This window comes from Phoca vitulina, unplaced genomic scaffold, assembly GCF_004348235.1.
Source record: "Phoca vitulina isolate PV1807 unplaced genomic scaffold, GSC_HSeal_1.0 scaffold47, whole genome shotgun sequence".
Taxonomy (NCBI): domain Eukaryota; kingdom Metazoa; phylum Chordata; class Mammalia; order Carnivora; family Phocidae; genus Phoca; species Phoca vitulina.
Genome location: NW_022589750.1, coordinates 9,700,554 through 9,728,149, shown reverse-complemented (window position 1 = coordinate 9,728,149; position 27,596 = coordinate 9,700,554). Strand labels below are relative to the sequence as shown.

The 27,596-nt window shown below is 44.3% G+C and overlaps 1 protein-coding gene across 1 annotated transcript; it reads left to right on the top strand.

The window, feature by feature from the left end:
* Positions 1–122: 122 nt before the first annotated feature.
* On the top strand, positions 123–27,596 carry TTC19 (tetratricopeptide repeat domain 19). Its single transcript, XM_032431682.1, has 10 exons — positions 123–306; positions 392–525; positions 2,362–2,472; positions 2,950–2,988; positions 4,085–4,146; positions 6,392–6,486; positions 25,188–25,342; positions 26,786–26,948; positions 27,371–27,487; positions 27,538–27,596. The coding sequence occupies exons 1-10, from the start codon at positions 123–125 to the stop codon at positions 27,594–27,596; spliced, it is 1,119 nt and encodes a 372-aa protein (XP_032287573.1).

Genomic DNA, 27,596 nt, shown 5'->3' with positions numbered 1-27,596 from the left:
GCGGCCACGACGACGCCTCCTCCCACCTCGCGGCCCGACCAATCCGGTGGGCGCTCGGCGCTGGGGGCGGGGCGTCCTGGGATCCGGCCGGGCCTGCAGTGCGCCGAGGACGCCGCGCGAGCATGTACCGGCTCCTGAGCCCGAGCCTGGGCCGAGGCCTTCTGCGGGCCGCGGGGCGGCGGTGCCGGGCCTGCTCGGTGCGCCTGCTCCCGGGGCCGGCAGGAGGCCGGGCGCCTGAGGTGGGGGTGCCGGCGTCCCGAGTCGCGCCGCGCGGCGGAGGCCCGGGCCTGCTGCCGCTGCTGGCAGGTGAGGGGCGCGGGCCGGGCGGGGCCGGCCGGGCGGGGAGCGGGGCGCAGGCCGGGCCCGGTGACCTCAGAGCCCCTTCCCGCAGCGCTCGCCTGGTTCTCGAGGCCCGCTGCGGCAGAGGAGCAGGAGGAGGAGCGGCAGGGAGCGGGCGGGGCCGCCGCCGAGGGCGCGGCGGACGAGGCCGAGGCCGAGATCATCCAGCTGCTGAAGCGAGCCAAGGTGAGGCGGCCTTTGTGATCGAGGCCCGGTCGTTGGCCCCGGGGGTGCGCAGTGCTCGCCCCAGTTTCCCGAAGACTGGATGGGGGCTCCGGGGGTAGAATTGCCCGGAATTCGATGGGTCATGGGGGGGGGCGGGGGGGGGGGCGGCGTTGGCATCCGTCCAGGCTTGTCAGACTCCGGAGCCTGCAGTCAAACCGCTGCAGTCCCCAGTGCAGATGGAGGTGGCACCACGGGCATGGCTCTTGTATCCAAGCAAAATTAGCGGAAATGTAGTTGTTTTTATCAGGGAGCCAGCCAAGCCGAAGGGGCTGGCATCGAGAATTGGGCACGTATGGAGCGTCCAGAAGATGCACTTGAGTGTTGGTTCTGTTCTTTCTAAAGTCTTCCTTTTCTCCACAGTCTTTTCTGTTTTGTCCTCCTCAGGTTATCTCGTCCCTGCCATTGGGCTCGCTACCGCCTCGGGGCTCACGACATGCAGATTTATATTCTCGTGCTGCAGCGTGCTACTGACATGCCCTCCCCACTCTGAGGCCTCCCCTGCCCCTCAGACCTGACTGTTGGTCGCAGAGGCCTCCCCAGCACGTTCCTTCACCATCTTCTCTTTGCTGCTGTCCACCCAGTTTTTCAGCCTGGCAACCTAGTCACTCTTAAAACCTGAGGGTCCCTTACCGCTGCCTCTCAGTACTCTTGCAGCCCAGCAACAGCCCCTGTTGCCAGCAAATCCAAAGTGTTTCTGAAATCTGCCCTTTTCTTTGTCCTCTGCTGTCCTCCTGGCCACATTGCCACAGCCTGCCGTCTGGTAGTCTTGCCTGCCCTGTTGCCCCACTCTTCGTGCAGCAGCCTGAATTCTTTTTTTTTTTTTTTAAATGTAAATTGGGGGACGCCTGGGTGGCTCAGTTGGTTAAGCCTCCGACTTGATTTCAGCTCAGGTCATGATCTCAGGATTGTGAGTTTGAGCCCCACTTCCGGCTCCCTGCTCGATGGGGAGTCTGCTTGAGGACCCCCCCATGCACACTCTCTTTCTCTCTAAAAATAAATAAATCTTAAAAGAATATTTGAGTTAAAAAATGTAAATTAGATCGTATTCTCTTTGCCTAAAAACTTTGAGTGACTTCCCACTATATTTATTATAAAATCCAAACTCCTTACCATGGCCTGCAAGACCCTACATAACCTACACCACCTGCCTTGCCCACCCATTTAGCAGTAGTCCTCTGGCTCGCCGTCTCCCCTTCACATGTGTTTCCTTTCATTTCTTGAATGGTTCTTGAAGACTGTTCTCTTCGGCCTATAGGGCCTGTGTTCATCCCCTACTCTCTGGGTCATTATTCCCCATAATTCCTGGTTGACTCTTTCTCATCCTTCCTACCTCAGTTTAACTGTCACTTCCTCGGGAAGGCTTCTCTGATTCCCATTTAGAGGGACCCCTTATTGTTCCTTCCCATTACTTTTCTTCATAGTTTATATCAGCTGTTTTTAAGCTTATTTGTCCTACAGGGTTATTTCCAGCCTGTAGGAAGGGAAGAAGAGGATGTAGGGCAAGCAGCTTCCTTATAAAATAGGATGCAAAAATTGCTTATATTCCTGGTGTCTGCATCTGTTGGTCAGAACTTTGCCATGTGGCTGCACATAGCTGCAAGGGAAGCTGACCTCCCTGTCACCATTGTAGACATAAAGCCTGGTGCATAGTTGGAATTCAATAAATATTTGACAAATGAATGGATAGCTGTCTTCTGTGTTTTGGGATGTATGGCCATATTCCTTCAGTCTGGTAGCACATACATCTGCTTTCTTTACATTTCGTTTTCTATTCCTTTCTTTGTTTTCTCTTTTCAGTTGAGCATCATGAAAGATGAGCCAGAAGAGGCTGAGCTAATTTTACATGACGCTCTTCGTCTTGCCTATCAGAGTGATAACAGGAAGGCCATCACTTACACTTATGATTTGGTAACTCTTCTAACCAATCTGAGCCGCTGATGATGAAGGGTGGATGCAAGAGAAGGGTTGTTCGCTCTCCTGATTTATGCTCCTGACCTTCAGGATGTTGTAAAGCTCTTTCGTTTTTGTTTTTGCTACGTTTTCTTTTGGTTTCAATTTTTATTACCCTTGGGTACTAACGTTTTATTACTCTTCACTTATATGAAGTCTAAATCTCACACCAAAAGTAAATGTCATTAGTATTTGTTTTTTCAGTGATGATTGGATCTAGATTTGGTTTGTCATCAGCAAAGATTGTGCAACTATTTACACACACTATTGCTGTGCTTTGATTTTAGCAAATTAAATACCTTTCTCTTTGAACTATTTTTTTTTTTTTTTTTTAATTTAGAGGGTAAAAGTAAAAGAAGGTCATTAGCTTAAGGGTTTTGAAGTAAGTAGAATGCAGTGCTCTAAACTGAAAAACAATTTGTAATTTCCTTTCAGATGGCCAACTTAGCATTTATACGGGGTCAACTTGAAAATGTAAGTAAGTAAAACCACTTTGTGGTATTTTGAATTTGTGAAGGACTAGCTTCCAGAGAACTCTTATTAGTAAGGGTACAAGCTCAGCTGCTGTAACAAAGAGACCCCAAAATAGAGTGACTCAAACAAGAGGGTGTACTTCTTTTAATGCATTATTCCAGAGTTAGCTATGCACTGAAGAATGGTAGGTACCTCTGTTCCATGAAGTGGTCCACAGGCCTGAGTTCCTTCTAAGATGTGTTCTCGTCTGCATTGGTGAGCTAGCTCACTCCCAGCCTCCAGGAAGGATGCAGAGGAGGGAAAGGGCAGGCAGGCAGCTTCCTTATAAAATAGAATTTAAAAATTGTTCTCGTTCCTTCTACCTGCATCCCTTGGCCAAAACCTCATCGTATGACCATACCTAAGTGCAAAGGAGGCTGATCTGTTAAAAACTGAGGAGATGTTGTAACTAAAAGGACAGGAGAGTGAATAATTAGGGGATAGTTTGCAGTCTCTGCCACAGTAGGTTTAGATGAAGTTGGTTTCTACTCATTACAGAGTAGTTTTTAAGGTGCCCAGAAGAGGTGGGGTCCTGGTATTTTTGTCTGTTTTCCCATCGCAAGGATATTTTGCTCTGTGTGTATAGGTGTGTGCGTTGTGTTTTACAAGGGGATGATGCATCAGACTAGTACTTAGAATCCAGGGTCCCAAGTAAAAGAAAAATCTTTTTCTCATGCTTTTAGGCGGAAAAACTTTTTAAAGCAACAATGAGTTACCTGCTTGGAGGGGGCATGCAACAGGTAAGGACATTGCCTAGGATTGGGCCCTAGCTAGAGCAGTTTTCAAAATAGTTTTGCTTCCTGGAAACTCCGCTCAGCCCCCACCATGTGCTTTGGCGAGAAAAGGTGGATTATTTTTTTTTCCTTGGACCTGTATAACAACTACCAGTCTTCCACTGGGGCAAAAGCATGGTTGCTGAGGGGTCCAATTGCCTAATCCCTCCAGAAGGGTAAAGACTATGGCTTTTAGACCAAAGTCTCTCTAGATGTTGATCAGAAATAATCCATGAGGAAATTTAACATGTTGTGAATTATCTTCATTTCCTTTCTCCCAACAGGAAGACAATGCAATAATTGAAATCTCCCTAAAACTGGCCAGTATCTATGCTGCTCAAAATAGGTAAGTAGAGTCAGAATCCAGGTGTGGCGGCAGCCAGGGAGTTGGGCTATGGGCAGAGAACTTTAACCCTAGGATGTTATGTAATTTTCATTTGGCTTCCAATCATCTGCGTCTCAAAAAAACTGGGTGTCTCACTGACAGTGTTCCCCGCACCCCATCTTTGAGGTCTTGAGTCTTCTAGTTTTGCCCCGCTGTTTCCAGTAGCCCGCTGAGTGGGGCAGACAGCCCTCACCCCTCTGGCTGCCCTAAAGCTCATCAGCTTTTCTGTTCCTGTTTGAACTGGGAAGGGAAGTTATAGTTAGAACTAGTTTAGCTCTGCCTGGAAGAGGAGGGAGCAATGTAAAAGCCGTTGGGGTAGTATACTTTAAAAGAACTATTTTTGGATATAAGCATCAACAAACCAGGAAGGTAGATACATAGTTGAGTGATGAAGGAGTTGGTATGGGAGTGTCTCAGTGGCTAGTCCAGTAGGCAGTGTTTTTAAAGCATGTAAAGGTGATCACGTAGCGAGGTTTAAGAAGGGGAAATACCTCAGAGTAGAGGAGTGAGCGAGCTCTGGATAAGTAAGATAGGAAATTGGTGTTAATTTAAAAGTATTAGATGAGTCTGAAATCTTGTAAAGAAGAATCTTCCTGCTACACAGGAAAGGCTTTAGAAGATAATTCGGATGTGTGCAAATGGTCCCAGGAACACCGATAAATGAGGCCTCGTGCCTTCCATTCTCTCTAGGTGGAGTTCAAAGAAGAAACACCTAGGATGTAAGCAAAGAACTCCTAGAGAGTTATATATGTTGGAGTGCGTTTAAGGGAGGACCTAAGACTAACTTCTCCTTAGGTTTTTAGTTGCTACAGTAGCTGGGTACCAGAGGTTTGGAATGACATCAAACCTAGTGCTATAACGAGTGCTCATTGAGCCCAGGGTCCCTGGCACTGGTCCCAGCTCCTTCGTTATCAACAGAACCTGCTCGCTCCCTGCATTTGCTTAGACACTAGATGGGCTAGAACTTCTACGGGCCTTTGATTTCAAGTCTTTTGAGGCACTTTGAGGTTGGCCCGTGCTGGGGAGCATTGCAGCTAGGATCAGTCTCTCTTGGAGGAGTCACAAACAGAACTGGAGGCCGATGGGCTATGAAGTGGGATAAAAAGAAGCCCGAAGCTAATCACAGTGGAGAGTAAGACGAATTCATGGTCTCATACAAGTGAAAGTAGTAGCCCCTGATAATTAGCCTGCTAGTTACTCTGTACGCTTGTCAAAAGTAGTTTTTTCTTGTAGTTCTATTAAGAGAAACATGAGACCAGAATATATATAACTAGACTTGGGGCTTAGGTAGGCTAATATTAGTAAGGGAATTGTTTCTAGACATTTTGCTCTGACTAGAAACATCAAGTGGGCAGCCTCCCCTTGCTCCCAAGTCCTGGCTGGATAGGGTCCCTCCTGCCAAAGTTTGGTCCGGAGAAGCTTCTGTTCTGGGAACAGAGTACAGCAGTGGGGTCATCTCTTCTCCCCGGCAAAGCACTAGAGGAGAAGGGGCGAGCTTGGTAGTGCCATTTCTGCTAAGAAACCAGAGCCACCACGGAAGACAAGAACCAGGGCTGAGCTTCTGGATGGAGAAGGAATTTCTGCTGTGTCCGTGCATGTCTTTCTAGAAACCAGCGGTTGACACTTGTTCTCTCCAGAGTCCGTCTGCCTGATGTTTGCATGTCCTCTCCAATTGGTCGAGGGTCCCGGGCTAGATTCAGGCTCAGTGCCTTCTAGTGCCATAGCCAGGAATTCCATGTATGTAAAAGAAGCTTCCCCGCTGAAGACCTAACAGGTCGGAAAGCTAATAAACAAAGCTAGTAAACCTCTCCAGAAATTGCATGAGATCTGTAGTCAGCATCCTTAGTGCAGGTGGCCTGAGCCTCCGTTCATATCAGTGTTGCTTTGAGTGGGTGTAAGGCTTTCCCAAATGGAGAAACTGACTCACTGGAAACCGTTGCTGGGAGATGGTGGAAGCCACTGGTTCTGTCCTTTACTAAGATTATAGCAGCATTCTTAGCTTTTTTTGTCTTAAGCTAGGTTACATGGGTGACTAAAAACTTCTGCAAAATGGCAAATTGAGACTCCTTAGAAACTTTAAGCAGCATTCCCTCTTCCCGTCGTACACTCCCTGTATTGCTAATGCTCACACCCAAGCCCGGAAAATGCGAATAAACGAGGAGTTTGTAAAAAGGTGAACAGCCGATTGCTGATCTTTGCTTTACAGACAGGAATTTGCTCTTGCTGGCTATGAATTCTGCATTTCAACTCTAGAGGAAAAAATTGAAAGACAAAAGGAATTAGCAGAAGACATTTTGTCAGGTAGGGAAACCTGACTGTTTTCTGGACATTGCCTTTTTGCCTCAGAGCTTCACTCTTAACACTGCAGTAGACGGCGAGGTACCTGAATTGGGGGAGGGCCAGTTACCCATTTGGGGAATTAAGTGGCTGTTTTTAAGATCTCAGCAGAAGGTTTGGAATAAGATGTTTTGTTTAAATAACTTGACCACTGTTTGCTTTTTTAACCGTTTGGTGACATGTTTATAATTTGTTGACTTTATTGTGTATAATCTCTGGAAAATTGGGGAGCAGAAAGGGAAGGTCTTTTTCTTTTCTCTTGGTTCAGCTACCAGTCACAATGCTACTTAATTACCTTTTGGTCCTGGATAGGTACCAAGTTATAAAAGGTGAAGAGAAACTCAGGGTCGTTTAAAAAATTTTTTTATTTATCCATTTGAGAGCGAGAGAGCGAGTTAGAGCACAAGCGGGAAGGAGGGGCAGAGGAAGAAGGAGAAGCAGACTTCTGCTGAGCAGGGAGCTCGATGTGGGGCTCGATCCCAGGACCCCGGGATCATGACCGAAGGCAGATGCCTAACCGACTGAGCCACCCAGGTGCCCCGGGGAAACTCAGGTTTTTGTAGTTCATCCTCTTTATGGAGGGAAGAACATAAAGAATGATGTTAGGAACAGAATGGGATGGTCAGTATGCTCTCTAGCTCCCAACCATTCAGGTTTCTTAATATGGTTTGAAATACTGGGCATTTTTAGATTCAACATTTATTTGGTAATGCTTGCTTCACATGTACTCTGTGCTGAGAGCTAGCAAGATGCTAGAGAAACAGTGGTCAACTCTTGTCCCTAAAGCAATACATATGACTTGAAAGAGTTATCTGTTGTCTTCCAGTTCTCTCTCTCTCTCTTTTTGTAGGATTTATTTTTATTTATTTTAGAGAGAGAGAGCCAGGGCGGGGGGGCAGAGGGAGAGGGAGAGAGAGTCTCAAGTAGACTCCGTGCTGAGCGCAGAGCCTGCCACGGGGCTTGATCTCATGACCCTGAGATCATGCCCTGAGCTGAAACCAAGAGTCAGACAGACGCTTAACCAAATGTGCCACCCAGGTGCCCCTCTTCCAGTTCTCTCTTGAACATAAACCGGTTTTTCTCTTCCAGCACTCTGCTGAAGCCCCCTTTATCAAGGTCACGAGTTCTCAGTCCTTATCTTACCTGCTCTACTTCCTAGCAGCTCTGACCCTGGTACTGGAAACACTTTATTCACTTGGCTTCTGGGACACCTCACTGGTCACTCCCCTTCCCCTTAGCCACCTCTAAAGTTAGCAGACTTTGGGGCTCACACCCTAGGAGGTAGCATTTAGTCCCATATCTTTAAATATCAGTTCATCCCCAACTTACACATGGATTACAGACATGAACTGGGTAAAATTGTCTGCTCGACATCTTGACCTGAATGTCTAGTGGTCATTTCACACTTAACATGTCTGAAATGGGTCTCTTGATTTTTTTTTTTTTTAAGATTTTATTTATTTATTTTGGAGAGAGCGAGCGAGAGTGTGGGGGGAGGGGCAGAGGGAGAGAGAGAATCCCAAGCAGACTCCAAGCTGAGCACGGAGCCCAATGCGGGGCTCGATCTCACGACCCTGACTGAGATCATGACCTGAGCCGAAACCAAGAGTCAGCCACTTAACTGACTGGGCCACCCAGGCGCCCCAGGTCTCTTGATTTCTGCCACTTACATACTTGCTTCTCTACCAGTCAGCCCAGTCAGTAAATAGCACCACCATTCACTCGGTTGCTTTAGCCAAGAACCTACGAATCACCTATGATTCCTCATTCCTGATGGTAAGTCATCAAGTTATATTGGATTCCCCATCAAGGTATATCCATGTCAGACCACGTCTCATCCTCTCACCCTACTACTTTGGTCCAGGCCATTATTGTTTCTTGCCTGAACACCTGTAAAGTCTCCTCAAAGGTTTTCCTGCTTCCTTGCATTCCCTCACACAATCTGTTATCCATGTAGCAGGCAGAGTGGTCTTTTAAAACTCAGTGCCTTTGCATCACCTTTAGAATAAATTTCAGGACCCCTTTGGACCTGTAAGGCCCTACATGATCTGACCCCTGCCTACTTCTGCATCACCCAGTGCCCTCGCCCTTGCTCGTTCCACTTTGACCACACTGGTCTTTTCCCTGCTGTTCTGTACAAGCTCGATGCCATCTCAAGGCCTTTTCACTTGCTCCCCCTACCTAGCTGTTCCCCCGTATCTTTGCATGGCCAGCTCTCTTCATTCGGTTCTGGGCTCCCTCCCCGGGAGGCCCGCCCTCACTAAAACAGCGATCTCTTCCCACCTGTCCTTTACTTTTTCTTCCTCACACTTGAAAGTAGGAGCATGTGTGTGTGTGTTGTATCTTCATGTTTGTGTGGCCACTAAAAGTGTATTTTGGTTCCAAGTGTTTTAGTATCTGTCTAGCCTGTCAAAGAAGGAGAGACTTGATCTGTTTTGTTCCCTGCTGAATCACTGGTACTCGAGCGGTGCCTGGTGCACAGTGGAGGTTCGGGAGCTGGTGACTGGAAGAACAGGAGACCGGGCAGCAGCAAGGAGAGTTTCAGGATGGTATGGAAGTGCGTTGAGGGAATTGGCAAAAGATGTAAAAACAAGTCTAGTTATCAAATTAGTCACGTTTGAACTGTTCACACCCTTGCTCTCTGTCTTTCATTTATAGCATCGTTTCTTAAAAGTTTCTGACTCCAAAAGCAATACCAGTGCAATTAAGGAAATTTAGAAAAGCATTAGGAAGAAAATAATAAAGATCATCCATAATAGTACTAAGAAAGAGCTACTGTTGATATTTTGGTGTATGTCTTTGCAGGTTTGTTTTCCCCCTGTGCTGTTTACATTTTAAGAAATAAATTAGGGGGGCACCTGGGTGGCTCAGTCGTTAAGTGTCTGCCTTCGGCTCAGGTCATGATCTCGGGGTCCTGGGATCGAGCCCCACATTGGGCTCCCTGCTCGGCGGGAAGCCTGCTTCTCCCTCTCCCACTCCCCCTGCTTGTGTTCCCTCTCTCGCTGTGTCTCTCTCTGTCAAATAAATAAATAAAATCTTTAAAAAAAAAAAAGAAATTAGGGATCATACTGTATATGCTTTTTTTTTTTAATTTAGTAATATATTGTGAAAATATTTTTTCCAGGCGAAGGAACTCTTGTTGGAGAAAGCAAACTAATTTCTATTATAAACATTGTTTTTACGTTTTACTAGTTACACGATATAGAAAATGTGTTACATTATCCTTAACCTTATTTTTTCTAAAGAAATATATTCCCACTCAGTTTTATTTTTATTTTTTAAGACTTACTTATTTGAGAGAGAGAGTGTGTACACACACACATGAGCAGGGACAAGGGGCAGATGAAGAGAGAGAATCTCAAGCAGACTCCAAGAGGAGCTTAGAGCCGGACATGGGGCCTGATCCCATGACCCTGAGATCACGACCTGAGCTGAAACCAAGAGTCAGTCACTTAACCAACTGTGCCATCCAGGCAACCCCCCCCATTCATTTTAAACAAAGTAAATCCATTATTGAATTCATATGCTTTTAATTGACATGACTAACTCTATCCCAAAAGTGTTTACTTCAGCTCACGTAAAAACTTGGTCTAGGGTACTCATTTTGTTCCTCATGTTATAAATATATATGTATTTACTGAGGAAATGCCCATAAAAATTTAAGTGAAAACAGCAGATTACTAAACAGTATAGTTAAGAGGAGACTAATTTTCTAGAATATGTAGATTAAATACAGGTGTAGAGCAGGGCTGGCTGCATGATACCAAAATATAGACAGGGATTATCTCAGGTTGGTAGATTTATAGGGGATTTATGTCTTATTTGTGTTTTTCTGAATATTCTATAATTTCTTGGAACAAATTATTTTTTAAACTACTTTCTTATATTACCTATGTAGTATAAGAAGTCAAGGAATGTTATAAGAATTAATTTAAAAATAGCATTTCCTTGCCACATGTCTTCCTGGAGTCATTTTCGACTCTAAACCAATTTCTTCTGGTATTTTCCTTCATATTTCTAAATAACAAAATTATTTCTTGACTTATTATTTTCAGAATCTATTAACTTACAGAAAAGTGAAGATTCAGTGCAGCTTTGGTCGTGTCTGCATTATTGCAAATATATCAATAGTGTTAGTTGTCGAGCCAAGTAACATGATCACGTGATTGTGTTTGCTTTTGTGTACAACTTTTTGTTTCCTCTAAAGTCAGAGGTGTTTTTGTTGCTTGTTTTTTATGTGTATGACCGATTCTTCTGTTAACCGTAGTACTTGCTCTTCTGAGTTCCTAAGCTTCTCTGGGGCTCTGGGGAGCCTGTCGGCTGTCTGCAGCGTCCAGTCATCTTCCTGTCATGGGCTTAGTCACTTACTGCCTTTTGTCCTCTGCTTGTCATCTCCCACAGTTTTTTTGATCTTTGTCCTCTCCCTTGATTCTTCTCTCTGTTTTTTTTTTTTTTTTGTAACTTTAAATGTTTTTCATCCTTTAACTCTGATTTTAGTGATGATTTGGGAGAGAGTAGAGATAAATGCATGTGTTCCGTCCGGAACGGTATATCTGCATGGAAGTGAAGTCTTCTGTGACGACAGGTGGTGTCCAGATCTGTTTCTTTAGAATAGTGTCTCAGCACTGAAATTCCAGGTCAAAAGCAGCACATTTTAAGGTTGTTGATGAATATCACAAAATTGCCCTCGAAAGGACTGTATTAATTTACATTTTCTGGTTCTGTGAATTTATTTGTTTTGTGACTTTGGTCGAATTAAGTAATCCCTGTGTGCTTTTGATCCTCAGAATGTGACTAAGAGTAATACTCTCTCATAGGACTGGTAGGAAGATTGAGTGAGTTAATATCGATAAAGCACTTAGAACAGTGCCTAGTACAGAGTAGCTACTTGAGGGTAACCATTGTTAGTTTTCATTATTGTGATAAGGCGGTGTGCCCCTTCTCCCCAAACTCACTGATTTTTATAACCTTTGCCAGATTGGTGATATAGTAGTGATCCATTAACTAGCATTTCTTTGATAAGCAAAGAGGATGATCATTTATTGGTGCTGTTCTGTAAGAATATTAACTCTGTCCTGTCAGGTTTTTTCTTTTCCCTTACTCATGTCTATAAAGTTTGGGGTTTTGGGTTTTTTTGTTTGTTTTAATTAAAAATAAGTGTGAAACTGACATTTGTATAGTCTAAGGAACAATGAGAATAGGCAGTGACCCAACACTAACAATACCTTTGCAGCTTCTGTGTGTCTTGCCCCAGTCCCATTCCCCTTCCCACCCCAGAGATACTGGTCTGCTGAAGCTTAGGTAGTTTGTACAGGTTTCTTTTTTAAAATTTATATAAATGGGGAGCCTGGGTGGCTCAGTCATTTAAGCATCTCATTCTTGGTTTCAGCTCAGGTCATGATCTCAGGGTCCTGGGATCGAGCCCCACATCGGGCTCCATGCTCAGCAGGGAGTCTGCTGGAGATTCTGTCTCCCTCTCCTGTAACCCTTTCCCTGCCGCGCACGCACATGCACTCCCTAAAATAAATAAATCAATCTTAAAAAAAAATTTATATAAATGAATCACACAGTATGACTTGCACCTGCCTTTAATCTTTTTGGAGTTAGATCTGAATTCATTTATATGTATTTCCTTGCTTTTATTAATTTTAAATAACTATCTAGAATTATTTAGAACAGCTATTCTATGCCAGGTATTCTAGGATTCGAATAGAGGGAAGTGAGGCAGAAGTCCCTGCTCTTCTGGAGCTTAATGCTTAGAAGGGTATTTTTCAACTTTGAAATCAGATAAATATTCAGCCATCTTTCTTTTAAATTTTCTTTTTCTTTGTTTCTAAACTGTGTTAACGTAACTTTGTAACACATCTGCGGTTAATCTTGGTGTGATGTTTGTAACTGCTTTCTTAAAGATGATAATCTGTCCGTGTTAACATGCTTATTTAAATTATATATGCTTGCGTTTCTTTTGGGGCTTTCCATTCAATTCATTCATCTGATGGCTCTTAACAACGGTATACGTTGTTTGAATTACATGGTAGCATACATTTGAGTTACATAGTAAACAGATTTCACACATGCTTCTTGTGTAAAATTTTCTCCCGTTTTATTTTCACTCGGTTTTTACCTGAATTTTCCATCATTTTGTCAAATCCCTACAGTGCTTTGAATTTCTAGATTTGCATTATGTTATTAAATGAATTTGGGGAGATTGCCATCTGATAAGTTAGCATTTCACTGCAAATAGCAAAAAATCTCAAATTACACTAAGCAGTAAGGGCACATACTATCTCATGTAACTGGCGCTTTGGTGGAAAGGGGCAGACTGCTGAGTTACTTGACCCACAGCTCATTGAAATCCTGAAGGGGGGATTCTTTCCATCCCCTGTCATTCTCTATGTGCTTTGGCTTTCTCTACATGCTCCCTTGGTGGTTGAAAAGTAACGGTATTAGGTCCCAGGAATCTCATCCAGAAATGGCAACGTGCGGAGGAAAAGGAAACTTCTTTGGCATTTCTCTTAGAATCAAGGTAATCCTTGCTACAAGTTCCCAAGTGGATTCATCCCTCCTTGTCATTGGCTGGAATTTGGTTACATGGCATTTCTGACGCAGTCCTCTGACGGAGTAGCCCGATTCTCTAAAATCGACCAGGATCCATTCCTAACAGAGGACGGGATTCCACTCTGCTTGAGTCCTGTGACAGAAGAGTGGATGCTGGAACAGACAGCAGCTCTGCTAGGAAAGTCACTCGCTACACTGGCTTTGCAACACAGACATGCGCAGCGGTATCACGGGTTCGGTTCCAGACCGCTGCAGTGAAGGGCATATGGTCATACAGTGGGTCAGATGAGGTTGTTTCCTAGTGCAGATAAAACTGATGTTTACGGTGTGTAGTAGCATTATGGTTAAAAAATGCACGTACCCTAATTGAAAAATACTTTATTGCTAGAAACTCTTACCCATCATCTGAATTTTCAGGAAGTCATCATCTTTTTGTTGGTGGAGGGTCTTGCCTCAGCGTTCACGGCTGCTGACCGATCAGGGTGGGTGGTCGCTGAAGGCTGGGGTGACGGTGGCAGTTTCTTAAGATAAGGCAACAGTGAAGTTTGCTGCATTGATTGACTCTTCCTTTGACAGACGATCTCTCTGTAGCACAAGATGCTGTGTGATAGCATTTTGGCCCCAGTGGAACTTCTTTTGAAATGAAGAGTCCATCCTCTCAAACCCTGCCGCTGCTTTATCAGCTAGGTTCATGTGATATTCTAAATCCTTTGTTGTCATTTCAACAATCCTCACAATGTCTTTACCAGGAATAGATTCCATCTTCAGACACCACTTTCTTTGCTCATCCATGAGAAGCAGCTCCTCGTCCATTCAGGTTGTATCATGAGATTGCAGCCATTCAGTCCCATGTTCAGGCTCTACTTTTTTCTTTTAAATAAGATTTTATTTATTTAAAAGATTTTTTTATTTATTTGAGAGAGAGCACGAGCACGGGGGAAGGTCAGAGGGAGAGGGAGAAGCAGACTCCCCGCCGAGCAGGGAGCCCAACGTGGGGCTCAATCCCAGGACCCCGGGATCATGACCTGAGCAGAAGGCTGATGCTTAACCGACTGAACCACCCAAGTGCCCCTGTAAGATTTTTTAAAAATATTTATTTATTAGAGACAGAGCACACACATGGGGGGAGGGGCAAAGGAAGAGCATCTCAAGCAGACTCCTGACTGAGTCAGGATCTCATGATCCTGAGATCACCACCTGAGCGGAAATCAAGAGTCAGAGGCCTTAACCGACTACACCACCCATGTGCCCCTCGGGGTCCACTTCTGCTTCTGGTTCTCTTGCTGTTTCCACCACATCTTCAGTGACTTTCTCCACTGAAGTCTGGAACCCCTCAAAGTCATCCATAGGGTTGGAATCAACCTCCTCCTCTGACCTCTTCTGACCTCTCCCCATGAATGATGAATGTTCTTAATGGCATCCAGAATGGTGAATCCTTTCCAGAAGGTTTTCAGTTTACTTTGCCCAGACCCATCAGAGCAATCAGTCAGGCAGCTAGAGCCTTGTGAAATGTACTTCTTAAGTAAAAAGACTCGAAAGTTGAAATGACTCCTTGATCCACAGGCTGCAGAGTGGGTGTTGTGTTAGCAGGACTGAACACGACATAAATCTCACCATCCATCTCCATCGGAGCTCTTGGATGACCAGGTGCATTGTCAACGAGCAGTAATATTTTGAAAGGAATCTTTTTTTCTGAGCAGTGGGTCTCAACGGTAGACATAAAATATCCAATAAATTATGTTGTAAACAGATGTGCTGTCATCCGGCTTTGATACTCCATTGATAGAGCACAGGCAGAGTAGATTTAACGTAATTCTTAAGGGCCCTAGGATTCTGGGAGTGGTCAGTGAGCATTGGCTTCAGCATAAAATCACCAGCTTCATTAGCCCCTAGCAAGAGAGTCGGCCTGTCCTTTGAAGCTTTGAAACCAGGCATTGACTTCTCCTCTGCAGCTGTCAGAGTCCTGGATGGCGTCTTCGTCCAATAGAAAGCTGTTTCATCTACGCTGAAAATCTGTTATATGGTGTAGTGTAGTTGTTTAGTGTAGCATATTTATTATCTTAATGAAGATCTAGAATCTTCTGGAGAACTCTCTGTAGCTTCTACATCAGCACTTGCTGCTTCACCCTGCACATTTGCGTTATGGAGACGGCTTCTTTCCTTAAACCTCCTGAACCAAGCTTCAGACTCTTCTCCTGCAGCTTCCTCACCTCTCAGCCTTCACAGAATTGAAGGGAGTCAGGGCCTTGCTCTGGGTTAGGCTTTGGCTGAAGGGAATGTTGGGGCTGGTTTGATTTGACCTTCTGTCCAGACCACTAAACCTTTTTCCACATCAGCAATAAGGCTGTTTGACTTTCTTATCATTCGTGTGTTCAGTGGAATAGCACTTTTCCTTTCCTTCTAGAACTTTTGCTGTGCATTCACAACTTGGCTGACTCTTTGGTACAAGAGGCCTCGCCCTTAGCCTGTCTCAGCTTCTGAGATGCCCAATTATTTATAGCTTTGATTTAAAATGAGAGACATGTGACTCTTCCTTTCATTTGAACACTTAGGAGCCGTGACAGGATTATTAATTGGCCTGATTTCAATATTGTTGTGTCTCAGGGAAGAGGGAGGCCCCCAAGGAGAGGGAGAGTTGGAAAACCATATGGGCCAGATCTCCTTTAGAGGTGATTCTCTGGCAATTTTTTTTCTTCTTTCCTTGATCGATACTCATATATTTAAATTTCTTCCACTTTCTTGATTTGATTTCAGTATGTAGGACAGTACCAAGAACACGGCGTTAGTAAGTATCTTGATTAGGGTGCCTGGCTGGCTTGGTCGGCAGGGCATGCGATTTTTGATCTTGGGGTTGAGGGTTCAAGTCCCACGTTAGGTGTGGAGCCTACTTTAAAAAAATCAAAAAAATAGAAATATCTTGAATAAGTGAATGCATGGGTGACAGATGTTTGGAGATCTGTATTTCCCTAGAAGAAACTTTATGGAATTAGGTTTTTAAAGCATAACTGACAGCATTCTGTTATGAGATCATATTTCTTTCCTAATTTCATGGATTTATTTCCTCTCTTCAAGATATTTTTTTTTTTCCCATTGACTCCTTTCTCCTTCCCTTGCGCTGAAAGTTTCATTCATTTTCATATTTTAAATAATCAAAACACTTACGGAAAGTGGAATTATTTTTGGTCACATATCTGGTGTCATGAATGTTTGAAGTCCGGAGCCTGAGTTTGAGTTCTGGGTCTTCCATTTCTTCACAGTGTGACTGCAGACAAGTTACATCACTTCTCTCTGCTTGGTTTCCTCATCCATAAAACAGGAATAAGAGTAGAACCTATGTCTACCTTGTAGAGTTGTCCGGGGAGTTAAACGCTCCCGGACAGTGACTAGCACTCGCTAAGTACTCGGTAAGACTTTGCTGGAATGTGATGCCTTCATTAATTTATTAAATGCCTTGGCTTGATCATGTTGTGTTTACCACTCTCAATTTATGTAGGACCTTCCTGACTGTTGTTTCTCCTTGGTTTTTCTCTCCTGCTTGGTTTGGGTTTGTTTTGCTCCTTTTCTGGTTTCTTAGGTGGAAGATCAGGTTGATGGTTCAAATCTTTCTTTTCAGATATGGGCATTTACAACTATAAATTTCCCTCCACTGCTTTAGCTGCATCCTATAAATTTTGGTATGTTGCATTTTCATTTTCATTTATCTCAAAGTATTTTCTAATTTTTCTTGTGATTTCTTCTTTGATCCTTGGGATATATTGGAGTGTGTTCATGAATTTTCACATAATTATGAATTACCAATATTTCCTTCTGTTGTTGATTTTTAAGCTCATCCCACTGTGATCAGAAAACATGCTTTATATGATTTCAGGCCTTTTGTTTTTTATTTATTTTTGAAGATTTTTTAATTTATTTGAAAGAGAGCCTGAGCACAGGAGAGGGGGTGGGCAGAGGGAGAGGGAGAAGCAGGCTCCCCGATGATCAGGGAGCCCGATGCAGGGTGGATCCCAGGGCCCCGGGATCATGACCTGAGCCGAAGGCAGACGTCCAACTGACTAAGCCACCCAGGTGCCCTGATTTCAGTCTTTTTAAATATATTGAGACTTGGTTTTATGGTATAGTATATGGTTTGTCCTGGAGACTGTTGCATGTACATTTGAGAAGAATGTGTATTCCTTTGTTGTTGGGTAGAATGTTCTATATATGTTGGATAGCTCTAGTTGGTTTAAAGTATTGTTCAAGTCCTATATCCTGGCTGATTTTGTCTAATTCTAGACAAGATAATTTGGCTTTGTGATTTTTTTTCTTCATACATGTTTTTATGCTGTTTAAACAGTCCTAGATATATATCCTCATTGTGAGTTGTCCCTTCATTAGAAAAATGATTTTTTTTTCCTACTTAATGTATTGGTCACAAATTTTAGTTTTACATTGACTGTATCTTACTGTTAAACTTTTTTTAAGTCATTTTGTTCTCAGTGTGTCTTTTGTAGAAGTCTATGTTTGGATTCTTATTAAACCTAATCTGAATATCATTGTCTTGTTATACAAAATCTCAAAGCCTATTTAAAATTAGTATTGAGAACGATATTTGGTCTAATTTTTTGCATTTAAAAAGCTTTGCTTTCTAGGGCATCTCGGTGGCACAGTTGGTTAAGCGTCTGCCTTCAGCTCAGGTCAGGATCTCAGGATCCTGGGATCGAGTCCCGCGTTGGGCTCCCTGCTCAGTGGGGAGTCAGCTTCTCCCTCTCCCTCTGCCCCTCCCCGCTGCTCATGCACTCTTCTTGTTGATTTTTAAGTGCCCTTGCTCTCTCAAATAAATAAATATTTTTTAAAAATGCTTCCCATTTTTGTTAACTTTTTTTGTTCTGAGTCCCCCCCCCTTTTTTTTTTAAGATTTTCTTTGTCAGAGAGAGAGAGCACAAGCAGGGGGAGCGGCAGGCAGAGGGAGAAGCAGACTCCCCGCGGAGCAGGGAGCCCAACGCGAGGCTCGATCCCACCACCCTGGGATCATGACCTGAGCCGAAGGCAGATGCTTAACTGACTGAGCCACCCAGGCGTCCCTCTCAGTTCCCTCTTACAGGGACTTTTTCCTCACTAAACTTCCACTTACAGTTTGGAGAGAAGGCATCCATAGGGTTTTCAGTTGCTTCTGTAAAATGAGATGAGTACAATGAAACGTTCTTCTGCTTTTCCCTACTTGTTTTTTCTCTACGATCTGGAATTTTAGACTTGCTGGGATTTATTGCAGAGAATTTTGCAGCCAGCTTATTTGCCTTCTGTTGGAGATAGCCTGTTTTCTCGTGCTGGGTTGCTTTGTAGGAGTTGGAAGTCTTGTCAGCATGAGGTTAGGGGGCTTAGTCTCTTTTCTAAGATGCAGTTCTCGTGAGCTTCCGAATACATCTTTATGAACTAGGTGTGGTCTTCTACTCAGGCGTGTCCGTTACCTGAATATCCACCTCTCTCCCCTGTCCTGTATATTTATCCTCTCCCTGTTTCCTTGTCTGTATTTTGGGAATTTCTCTAGTGTATAATGCATACTGCTGTCTTACCATTCAGAAAAGTTAGTTCTGTGCCTTCTGAGTTTTTTTTAAAGATTTCAAGCAAAAATGAAGTGTAGCCACTTTAACAGATACCTGTGTACCTTCCCCTCAGCTTTGTCAAATCTAAGTATTTACCATCTGTGCTTCAGAGTTCTTTTTTCTAAGTTTAAACCCTGGTGTACTCCCACTCGGTATAAATACTATTCTGAATTTGGTGGTTTTGTTTTTGTTTTTGTTTTTAATTTGTTTTTGATCTTTATCATTCTTAGGTCTGTTTATTACACTTGTATATATCAATAAACAATATACAATGGGGCTAGTATGTTTTTAACCTCTTTTTTTTTTAAAGATTTTATTTATTAGAGCACGCACAAGCGTGGCGGGGGCAGAGGGAGAGGGAGAAGCCGACTCCCCGCTGAGCAGGGAGCCCAATGTGGGGCTCAATCCCAGAACCCTGGGATCATGATCCGAGCCGAAGGCAGATGGATGCCTCACCAACTGAGCCACCAGGCACCCTAGTATGTTTTAAAACTTTATATGAATGGTGTCATATTATACATTTGTTTCTGCAGTTTTTCATGCAACATTATCTTACTGAGATTTATCTGTGTTGATACTTAAAGCGTCAGTTTTCCTGTCACAAAGGCCTGTCTCCTTGCCAAACCACATGTCTGCTGGGTTGCATTTGTCTAGAGGGGGTGACTCCCTCTAATTGGTTCACTGTGGTAGGAGGTGAGGGGTAAAGAGTGATACAGGCTTGGGGTGGCCCTGATTGCTCCATTCCCTGCAACTGCGGTCTAGGATCCTACTGGATGAATGGCCTACGGGTCTCCTGTAGACGGACATGAAGGTTCCTCCTGTTTTACTATGGAAAATAATAGCTCCTTGAACCTTCTTGGACCCGTGTCTCTGTGTACGTACACACACACACACACACACACACACACACACGTAAGCTACTCCCCAGGGAATGTACCTAAGCGTGGAATTGCCGGGGTGCATGCGCTAGGTATTACCAAGCTGCTTATCAGTGTGGTTTTACCAGTTAACATTTTCACTAGCAATGTGTTTGTGTTGTTGCTCTGTATCTTTGTTGTTGTTGGACTTTATTTTTTGATGATCTGGTGGGTGTGAAATGGAATTTCATTGGGGCTTCAATGTTTTTTCTGATTGCTAGTGAGATACAGAACATCTTTTCATACATTTATTGACCATGCGGATTTCCTGCTCTGAAAATTGTCTCTTTATATCCTTTGCTTATTTTCTTCTGAAGGGTTGTCTTTTTCTTAATGATTTCTAGGAGTTCTTTATGTATTTGATCAAAATATTTTGTAGGTTACATATCTCTTTGTGTCCTTGTCTTTTCACTTGAGGGCATTTCACATACAGAGATTAAAATTTGAATGTAATAGAGTCTTATGATATTTTCCTTTATAGTTTGTGCCTTTTGTGTCTTGTTGAATAAAATACTTCTTTCTTCTAAGGTCAGAAAGATAGTCTCTTCTAACTATAGGCTTTTTTACATTTAGTCTTTACCTAGAATTTTTATTATTATTATTATGTTAATCACCATACATTACATCATTAGTTTTTGATGTTTACCTAGAATTTTTAATATGATGTGAAGTAGTGATAGAATTTTTCCTCCTTCGCGGACAGGGTTATAGCTCAGGACTATTTTATTAGTCATCTGTTTCTCACTGATCTGTGATAACGTCTGTGTTTTGAGTTTTCATAGATTCATGGAGCGCCAGTGTTGTTGAATTCTATAATTAAAATTAATTTTTGGTTTAATTCTTTCTTTTCCATCTTTAGTGCAGTACCTTTCTGTTTTCTTCTTTTTATTTGTTCATCCATTCAATCAGTCCTCCAAGAAATATTTTTTGAATGCCTGTCCTGTACCGTACATGTTACTAGGCATGGAGAGACAGCTGTAAATATGAGGAAGCTGCTGCTTCATGGAGCTCAGTTTCTGGTGGAGGAAAAATTCATCATAAACACTATCCAGCCAGTGATAGTACATCCAAAGATAATTAAGCGCTAGGGAGACGTGTCTGAGGGCCTGTGTGTGCAGGAATGTATGGGGCTGGACGCTTTCATATAGAGGGGTCAGAGAGGGCCTCGTTGGTAAGAAACCTGAAGAATGGGAGGGGATAAGCCAAGCGGCAGTCTCTAAAGAAAATTCTAGGCAAAGGAAGAACACACGCAAGGCTCTGAGGTGGATCATACCGGCCATATAAGTAATTATTCAAAACCTACTTCGTTTATAGTCTTGGATTAGTCAATTATCTAAAATTCTTGGGGGTGAGCCTCCTTTTTTATTGTCTGCTGATTCTCATTTATTGTGAATTTCCATGCTTAACTACGTTTGGATGATAAATTCGTCTGCAGCAGGGTTTTAGCTGGAAGATGAGACTCCGGGAATGTTTTATTCCAGGCACTCAGGTCCAAGCCAAAATGAATGCTTAAATGTAGACATCGAGCTCCATGTGGCTCAGGCCTGTGATTAGAGATTTCCATGGTTGTCCTTTTCCCATCTGGATCCCAGGCTGGCCCATGCAAGTTCCTCGTGGTCCCCTCCCCGGTGAGGGCAGGGTCTGGGGAGGGGGCACATGATGCCTATGACGGTCATTCTGGTTTTATGCAAGGGGCTTCAGATCTGATTCTCTGATTGACAGAAGTTGGAAGAACTCAGTTCTGGGTTACAGAGACACTCAGGCCACCCTCACAAAACTGGGCTTTTGTGGTGTCAAGTCCCACGCTTTCTGCTCTGGGTTTTTAGCTGACTCCTATTGTTTGGCCCTTGGGATTTCCTTCTCTCCGGAGCTCAGCTGTGCGTGTAAAAGGATAGAAGTGATGAGTCATCATTACTGGAACCACTCCGTTCAGAGCCAGGATCTTATCACATTCCTTTTTAGTCTGCGTTTATGTAAGTCTGCATTTGATAATATTGATACATTAAATGCACTGCTCCGTTCTCGTGCGGTCGTTTCCCTAGTGCGTTTGACAATGTGCTGTATCTTGTCTCATGGACAGATTTGAGGTAGCTTCTCTTTTTCTCTGGTTAGAAATAATATGTGAAAAAGAATTACTTAATGTAAGTTTGAAGAAATAAATATGATCTCCTTCTCAGATTCAGATAATCTTTGGGAGAGGCTCTGTCTGAGCAATCCCAGTGTATTTCTCAGCTGTTATGGGCTATCTGATTTGTTCTTGTCTAATTTCTAGCAGTTTTTATAGTAATATTTCAAGAAACTGTATTTTAAATGTTACTGCTTAGAAAAGGAACTCTTGGTACTTTATTAAAGCTGTGAAGTTTTCTCTTAATTTGGCAGTATGGTAAAGGTTTTATTATGGAGCCTTTTTATTTCTTCCTTAGTCTTGTTTTTAGAGAAGTAGATTCTCCAAAATTATTTTCATTTTTCATATTATAGAGTGCGATACGAATTTGAAATGCATTTTTCTTAACAGTGAAAAAATATTACAGCTAAAATCATACCTTTTAATTATTTCTAAAAATCTTTACTATCTTTTTTTCCATTGTGGTTAAGTTCCATTGCTGATAACAGTAGTGATGATTTTCTACTGGAATTACCTGTCACTTTATCATACTTTCTAATTGTAAAATATAAAAAGGACTTTTTACAAACATAGAAATATTTAAAGAGAATTAATAGAAATCCCAGAAATAGGAGTTGGCAGTCATTTTGGAAGCATAGAATTTCCAGAATTGGAATAATTATACGTTGTTTTGTGATATTTTTGGGGTATGGCAAACAGGTTTGTCTTTAAATGTCATCGAAGAACGTGTGTTTTAGTTCAAAGTCTTCTGATTGTTATAAATTACTTACCTTCTTGGACTTTTGTTTGTACTTGAAGAGAACGTAGAGATTTGTCTCATTCCTCTCATTTTCAGCGGCCTTTTTTCGTTAGATTATCTTGCAGTACAGTTAGTTTTAAACTGCCCCTCGATTATATAAGCTTTTGCTCAGCATTTTTGCTCATGGTTAGATATTTGGTTTCAGTGTTTCCTCCTGGCGGAGAAATATGGGATCTTTACACGGTAGCTGGTGCCATCCTCTCTTTGCTTTTCTATATTTATCCATACGTTTGTATATACTTTTAATATTTATGCAAATAACTTTTCTGATGTTTTTTGGAAGTATATTTGTAAGGCGATCTATTTAAAACTATCCCGGGGGGGCGCCTGGGTGGCTCAGTTGGTTAAGCGACTGCCTTCGGCTCAGGTCATGATCCTGGAGTCCCTGGATCGAGTCCCGCATCGGGCTCCCTGCTCAGCAAGGAGCCTGCTTCTCCCTCTGACCCTCCCCGCTCTCATGTGCTCTCTCTCTCTCATTCTCTCTGTCTCAAATAAATAAATAAAATCTTTAAAAAAAATTAAAATAAAAATAAAAAAATAAAACTATCCCGGGGCACCTGGGTGGCTCAGTCATTAAGCGTCTGCCTTGGGCTCAGGTCATGGTCCCAGGGTCCTGGGATCGAGCCCCATATCGGGCTCTCTGCTAGGCCGAAAGCCTGCTTCTCCCTCTCCCACTCCCCCTGCTTGTGTTCCCTCTCTTGCTGTGTCTCTCTCTGTCAAATAAATAAATAAAAATCTTAAAAAAAAAAAAAAAAGGTTTTTTTAGCTTCTGATAACCTGTCAACAGCTGCCTTCGTCCACCCCAAGTGCATTGGCCTATTTTTAAACTCTCTCTTCAATCATTGGTCATCCTGTTATTTGGTTCCATAGTCGTCTTTCAATTCTGTCTGCCTTTTGTACGTTTTCTGAAACTTTGAGGATAGGGCAGGAACGGTGTTCCATGTGAATTTGCTGGTAAACCCAACTGAACATCATGGGTCGGGTGGGTCATGGTTTGCTTGCGGAGGTGCCCTGCAGTCCAGGTCCTCCCCCTGCCTGCGTCGCTTGTCCCCCCTCTCCTGGGTCTCTGTGTGCCTTGCTACTCGCGTCTGTGCTCGAGGTTTGTGTGCTCGTTCATGTGGCGTGAGGTGTTCGAAGTTTGTTCCTTTTCGGACATTGTGTCGTCAGTCCTGTAATTTTCCCAGAGCTGCTGTATCATTGCAGCCTTTCTTCTTCTGCTTCAAAAAATGGATTAACTGTTCTTTCAATTGGCTTGTGACTTTCTAGTTCAGGATTCTGAGTGTTTTCTGGTTTCTTACCAAGCATTGCCTTTTTTGTACCTGAAAACTCTTTCATTTGCCCTATACTTTCTTTGTTGTTAACTCATTCTTGGAATTTATCTTTACCTATTTCTACTAAATAAAAGTTTTGACCTAAAAATAATGCTCCATACCTTGATGCTCAAGGTCTTACTTAAAATGTGGGGAAAAGTGGGGCGCCTGGCTGGCTCAGTCGCTAAGAGCGTGCAACTCCTGATCTCAGGCTTGTGAGTTTAGGCCCCACGTTGGGTGTAGAGGTTAAAATCTTTAAAAGAAAAATGTGAGGAAAAGTTTGTCATTTAATTGGATATTGCAGTATTGTGATTTTAAGATACGGTCATTCAGATGACCAAAATCTAGTTCTCATCTATACTTGGTCTTTGTCCAGTTCCTGGCTCAGAGCTCCCCAAACCCGTGGAATTTCTTGTGTTGGGAGTGATTAAGGTGTCTTTTGTTACGTTAATTAGGAGATTCTGGGCCATCTCCTAAGGAGGGTTGTCCAGAGATCCGGCCCTGTAATTAGAGGGTTGACCATTCAGTCCTACACTGACCTTGGGGGGTGGGGGAGGGGCCTAGGGGCCGTAGGATTAATCAGTCGCCAACGGCCACTACGTAATGGAGCGTCCATAAAAACCCGGGCAGAGCTCAGAGATTCTGGTTGACGAACACGTGGAGGTGCTGCTGGGACAGTTGGTGCTCTCGGAGAGGGCAGAGAAGCTTCGCGCCCCTTCCCACATACCTTGTGCTAGGCGTCTCTTCCATCTGGCTGTTCCTGACTTATATCCTTTTGTAATAAACAGTAACCCAGGAAGTAAAATGTTCTGAGTTCTGTGAGCTCATCTAGCAAATTAATGTTACGGAAGGAGGGAGGCCCGGGAAGCTCAGGTGTATAGCCCGTTGTCAGAACCTGGACTTGCGGTTGGCATCCTCAGTCGGAGGGGGTCGCACTGGAAGCTGCAGTGTGTCGCCGGCTGCTGTCAGAAGCCCGAGGCTTGTGACTGGTGTCTGATGGGGGGGCGGGGGGCGGTGTCCGGTAGGACTGACCCTCAGCCTGTGGCATCGGATGCGATCTGTGAATTCGCACACACCCTGCTCGTGTCTGAGAATGGCTTCTGGTGTGGGCACGCCCCCCTCCCCCACCGCACACACTGAAATTGGGTCGGGGAACAGTTCAGATGTTAATCCACCTGCATTGTCGCCTTTCTGTGACAGAGTGGAAGGTCAGAGGTACTTCTTAATGACAGGACACATTCCGTGGGTCCTGGACTGTGAAAATACGTGTGGGCCTTGGTAACAAGCAAGAGGTTGCAGAAGCTTGGCCGGTTCTCTGCCTCACTTTCTCTGTTGTGCTTATATTATATGCCAGCACTGCTCTTCTTTCCTTCTTAGTGGAAGAGAAAGCCAGCACCCACCTCCTCCTTGGCATGTGCTTAGACACCTATGCTCGCTACCTTCTGTTCTCCAAGCAGCCGTCACAGGCACAGAGGATGTACGAAAAAGCTTTGCAGATTTCTGAAGAAATGCTAGGAGAAAGACACCCACAGGTAAGGGAGGAGAGCAGAGAGAGGAGCTGTAAGACGAAGCTTTCAGAATTTCCGGGTGTGAGATGCCACACTCCCTGGGGACAGATGCTCAGCGGATGGTCCTAGCTGTTTCCCGTCCGCACGCCCCGGCCCCTTCCTCTTCCCCCCGCCGCTCTCCCACCCCCAGCTACGTGCTTCAGAAAGACTCTGAGGGCCGCCTGCGGGCTCAGTACAGTGTGCGGCTCTTGATCTTGAGATCGAGAGTTTGAGTCCCACATTGGGCATAGGTAGAGATGACTTTCAAAACAAACAAACAAAAATTAAAAAAAGAAAGGGTTTGAGACCTCGCGTCAGTTACTGGGTCTGTCCAGAGCATTCTGCGTGCATACTGGTTTACACTGCAGAGCAGCCTTTCTGAACAGGAGGTCTCACCAGGCACCGGGTGCTTCTCGGCCCTCCGGGTACACGGCCACAGCGTTTTGGAATCCTGAATCTCAGTAAGAATCTTAGGAGGAACAGGTTAATACGTGAAGGTTCTTGCCTCCCTCGCCCCACAGGTAAAGTGCCAGGGGAAGTGGGGAGGGGAGGGGGAGAGGGACTGCACTGAAAAGTCAAAACCACTGACAAGAGAATTTAACCACACTGTGCAGAACTCTCTGTTAGAACAGAAAACGCGTTGAACTGAAATCTTTGTGTTTCTCCTCTATCACATTAAATTTTTAGGGGTGGGAACTGGATTGCTTCTCTCTGAGATGCTTGGTACCCCCAGCGTAGGACACAGAAATTTTAACCAGACTGAACATGTCCCAAGGCTGGGGTCGAAGGGCGGGGCAAGGTACTGGGCTATGAATTATCCTCAGGAAAGGGATTTAGTCACTGAGGAGTAAGAAGACAAATCTGGAATTCACATCACAAGAGCTAGAACTGAGGCTTGAAGCTGTGACTTCAGGGGATGAGGTGGGTCTGCCGTTCTTAGTGTCAAAATTTTAAAATGCTGATTTAAGAGTTTTAAGATTCCAAACCCTTAAAGGGAATCTCCCTAAAACCAATAATCTACATATTTCTTCTCGATGAGTCTTAGAGTTACCCATAGGAATGACATCCTAAGAAGGCGCTGGAGGCTGGCTTCTCAGGATTGCTGAACCTTAAATGGGATCGTTACAGCTGCTTCTTGCTGTTTTGTGTGCGTGTGCTTCTAATTTGGTCATTCGATTAATAGGTGATACTCATCCTGTTCCCAAGTTTCTAGATTTGTATCGTTTTCCCGAGTTGAACGGATGCTGTGTGCTGTACGGTGTGAATGATCAACGTCCGGGGCTTGTTCAAGGCTGATGCCCTTCACCTGTGGAATGCTAGGAACCATGAGATCTCAACAGCGATTTAGTCACCAAACTCCAGATTGTTCAGTCGGTATAGCTGTTGTGTTTGTTTTTTTAAACTGGCCCTGGTTTCTCTTGCGTACAGACCATTGTGCTGATGAGTGACCTGGCGACCACCCTGGACGCGCAGGGCCGCTTCGACGAGGCCTGCGTTTACGTGCAGAGGGCGTCCGACCTGGCCCGGCAGATCGAGCACCCCGAGCTGCACATGCTGCTCAGTAACCTCGCCGCCATCCTGATGCACCGAGGTAGGGCGCCCCGGAAGCCGGACTGCCCCGGCTTGAGGGAAGGGGGTCCCTGCAGGTAGGGATCTGTGAGAAGGTTTTAGGGAGGGCAAGGGGCAGGCAGGAAGCTCCGGAACGAAGCGGCTGGCTGAAGGTCCCTAGCAAGGACGTGTGTTTGGATGAAGCATCACTGTGTTCGGTGGCCAGGACTTGCCTGGCGAGCCCAGGCTGAGGGAGGCGGGCCCGGCGTCCGGAGGGCTGGCTGGCGGGACGTGGGGGAGGGGGGGGGGGGGCCCCCCCCCCCCCCCCCCCCCCCCCCCGTGGCTCTGGGAGCACACAGCGGGTTAGCTGCGTGCGGGCACGAGTGCTCACCCTGTGGAGTCTGGCAGAATCACTTGGAAAACCTGCATTTCTCTTTATTCTCCCTTCTCTCCGGGTTATTTTAGAGCGATATGCACAAGCAAAAGAGATCTACCAGGAAGCGCTGAAGCAAGCAGAGCTGAAAAGAGATGAGGTTTCTATACAGCACATCAGGGAAGAGTTGGCCGAGCTGTCAAGAAAAAGTAGACCTTTAACTTAATTTGATGAAGCGCTAAATCCTTTTTTGTTGTAGGGCATTTTCAGCAACAGCGATTTAGTCCGGTCTCAGTGACGCCCAAATCAATGGCTTAG

Coding starts and splice junctions, on each gene's coding strand:
- TTC19 (XM_032431682.1), top strand. CDS start 123: ATGTACCGGCTCCTGAGCCCGAGCCTGGGCCGAGGCCTTCTGCGGGCC. Junction 526..2,361: donor AGCTGCTGAAGCGAGCCAAG/GTGAGGCGGCCT, acceptor TTCTCTTTTCAG/TTGAGCATCATGAAAGATGA. Junction 2,989..4,084: donor TACGGGGTCAACTTGAAAAT/GTAAGTAAGTAA, acceptor TTCTCCCAACAG/GAAGACAATGCAATAATTGA.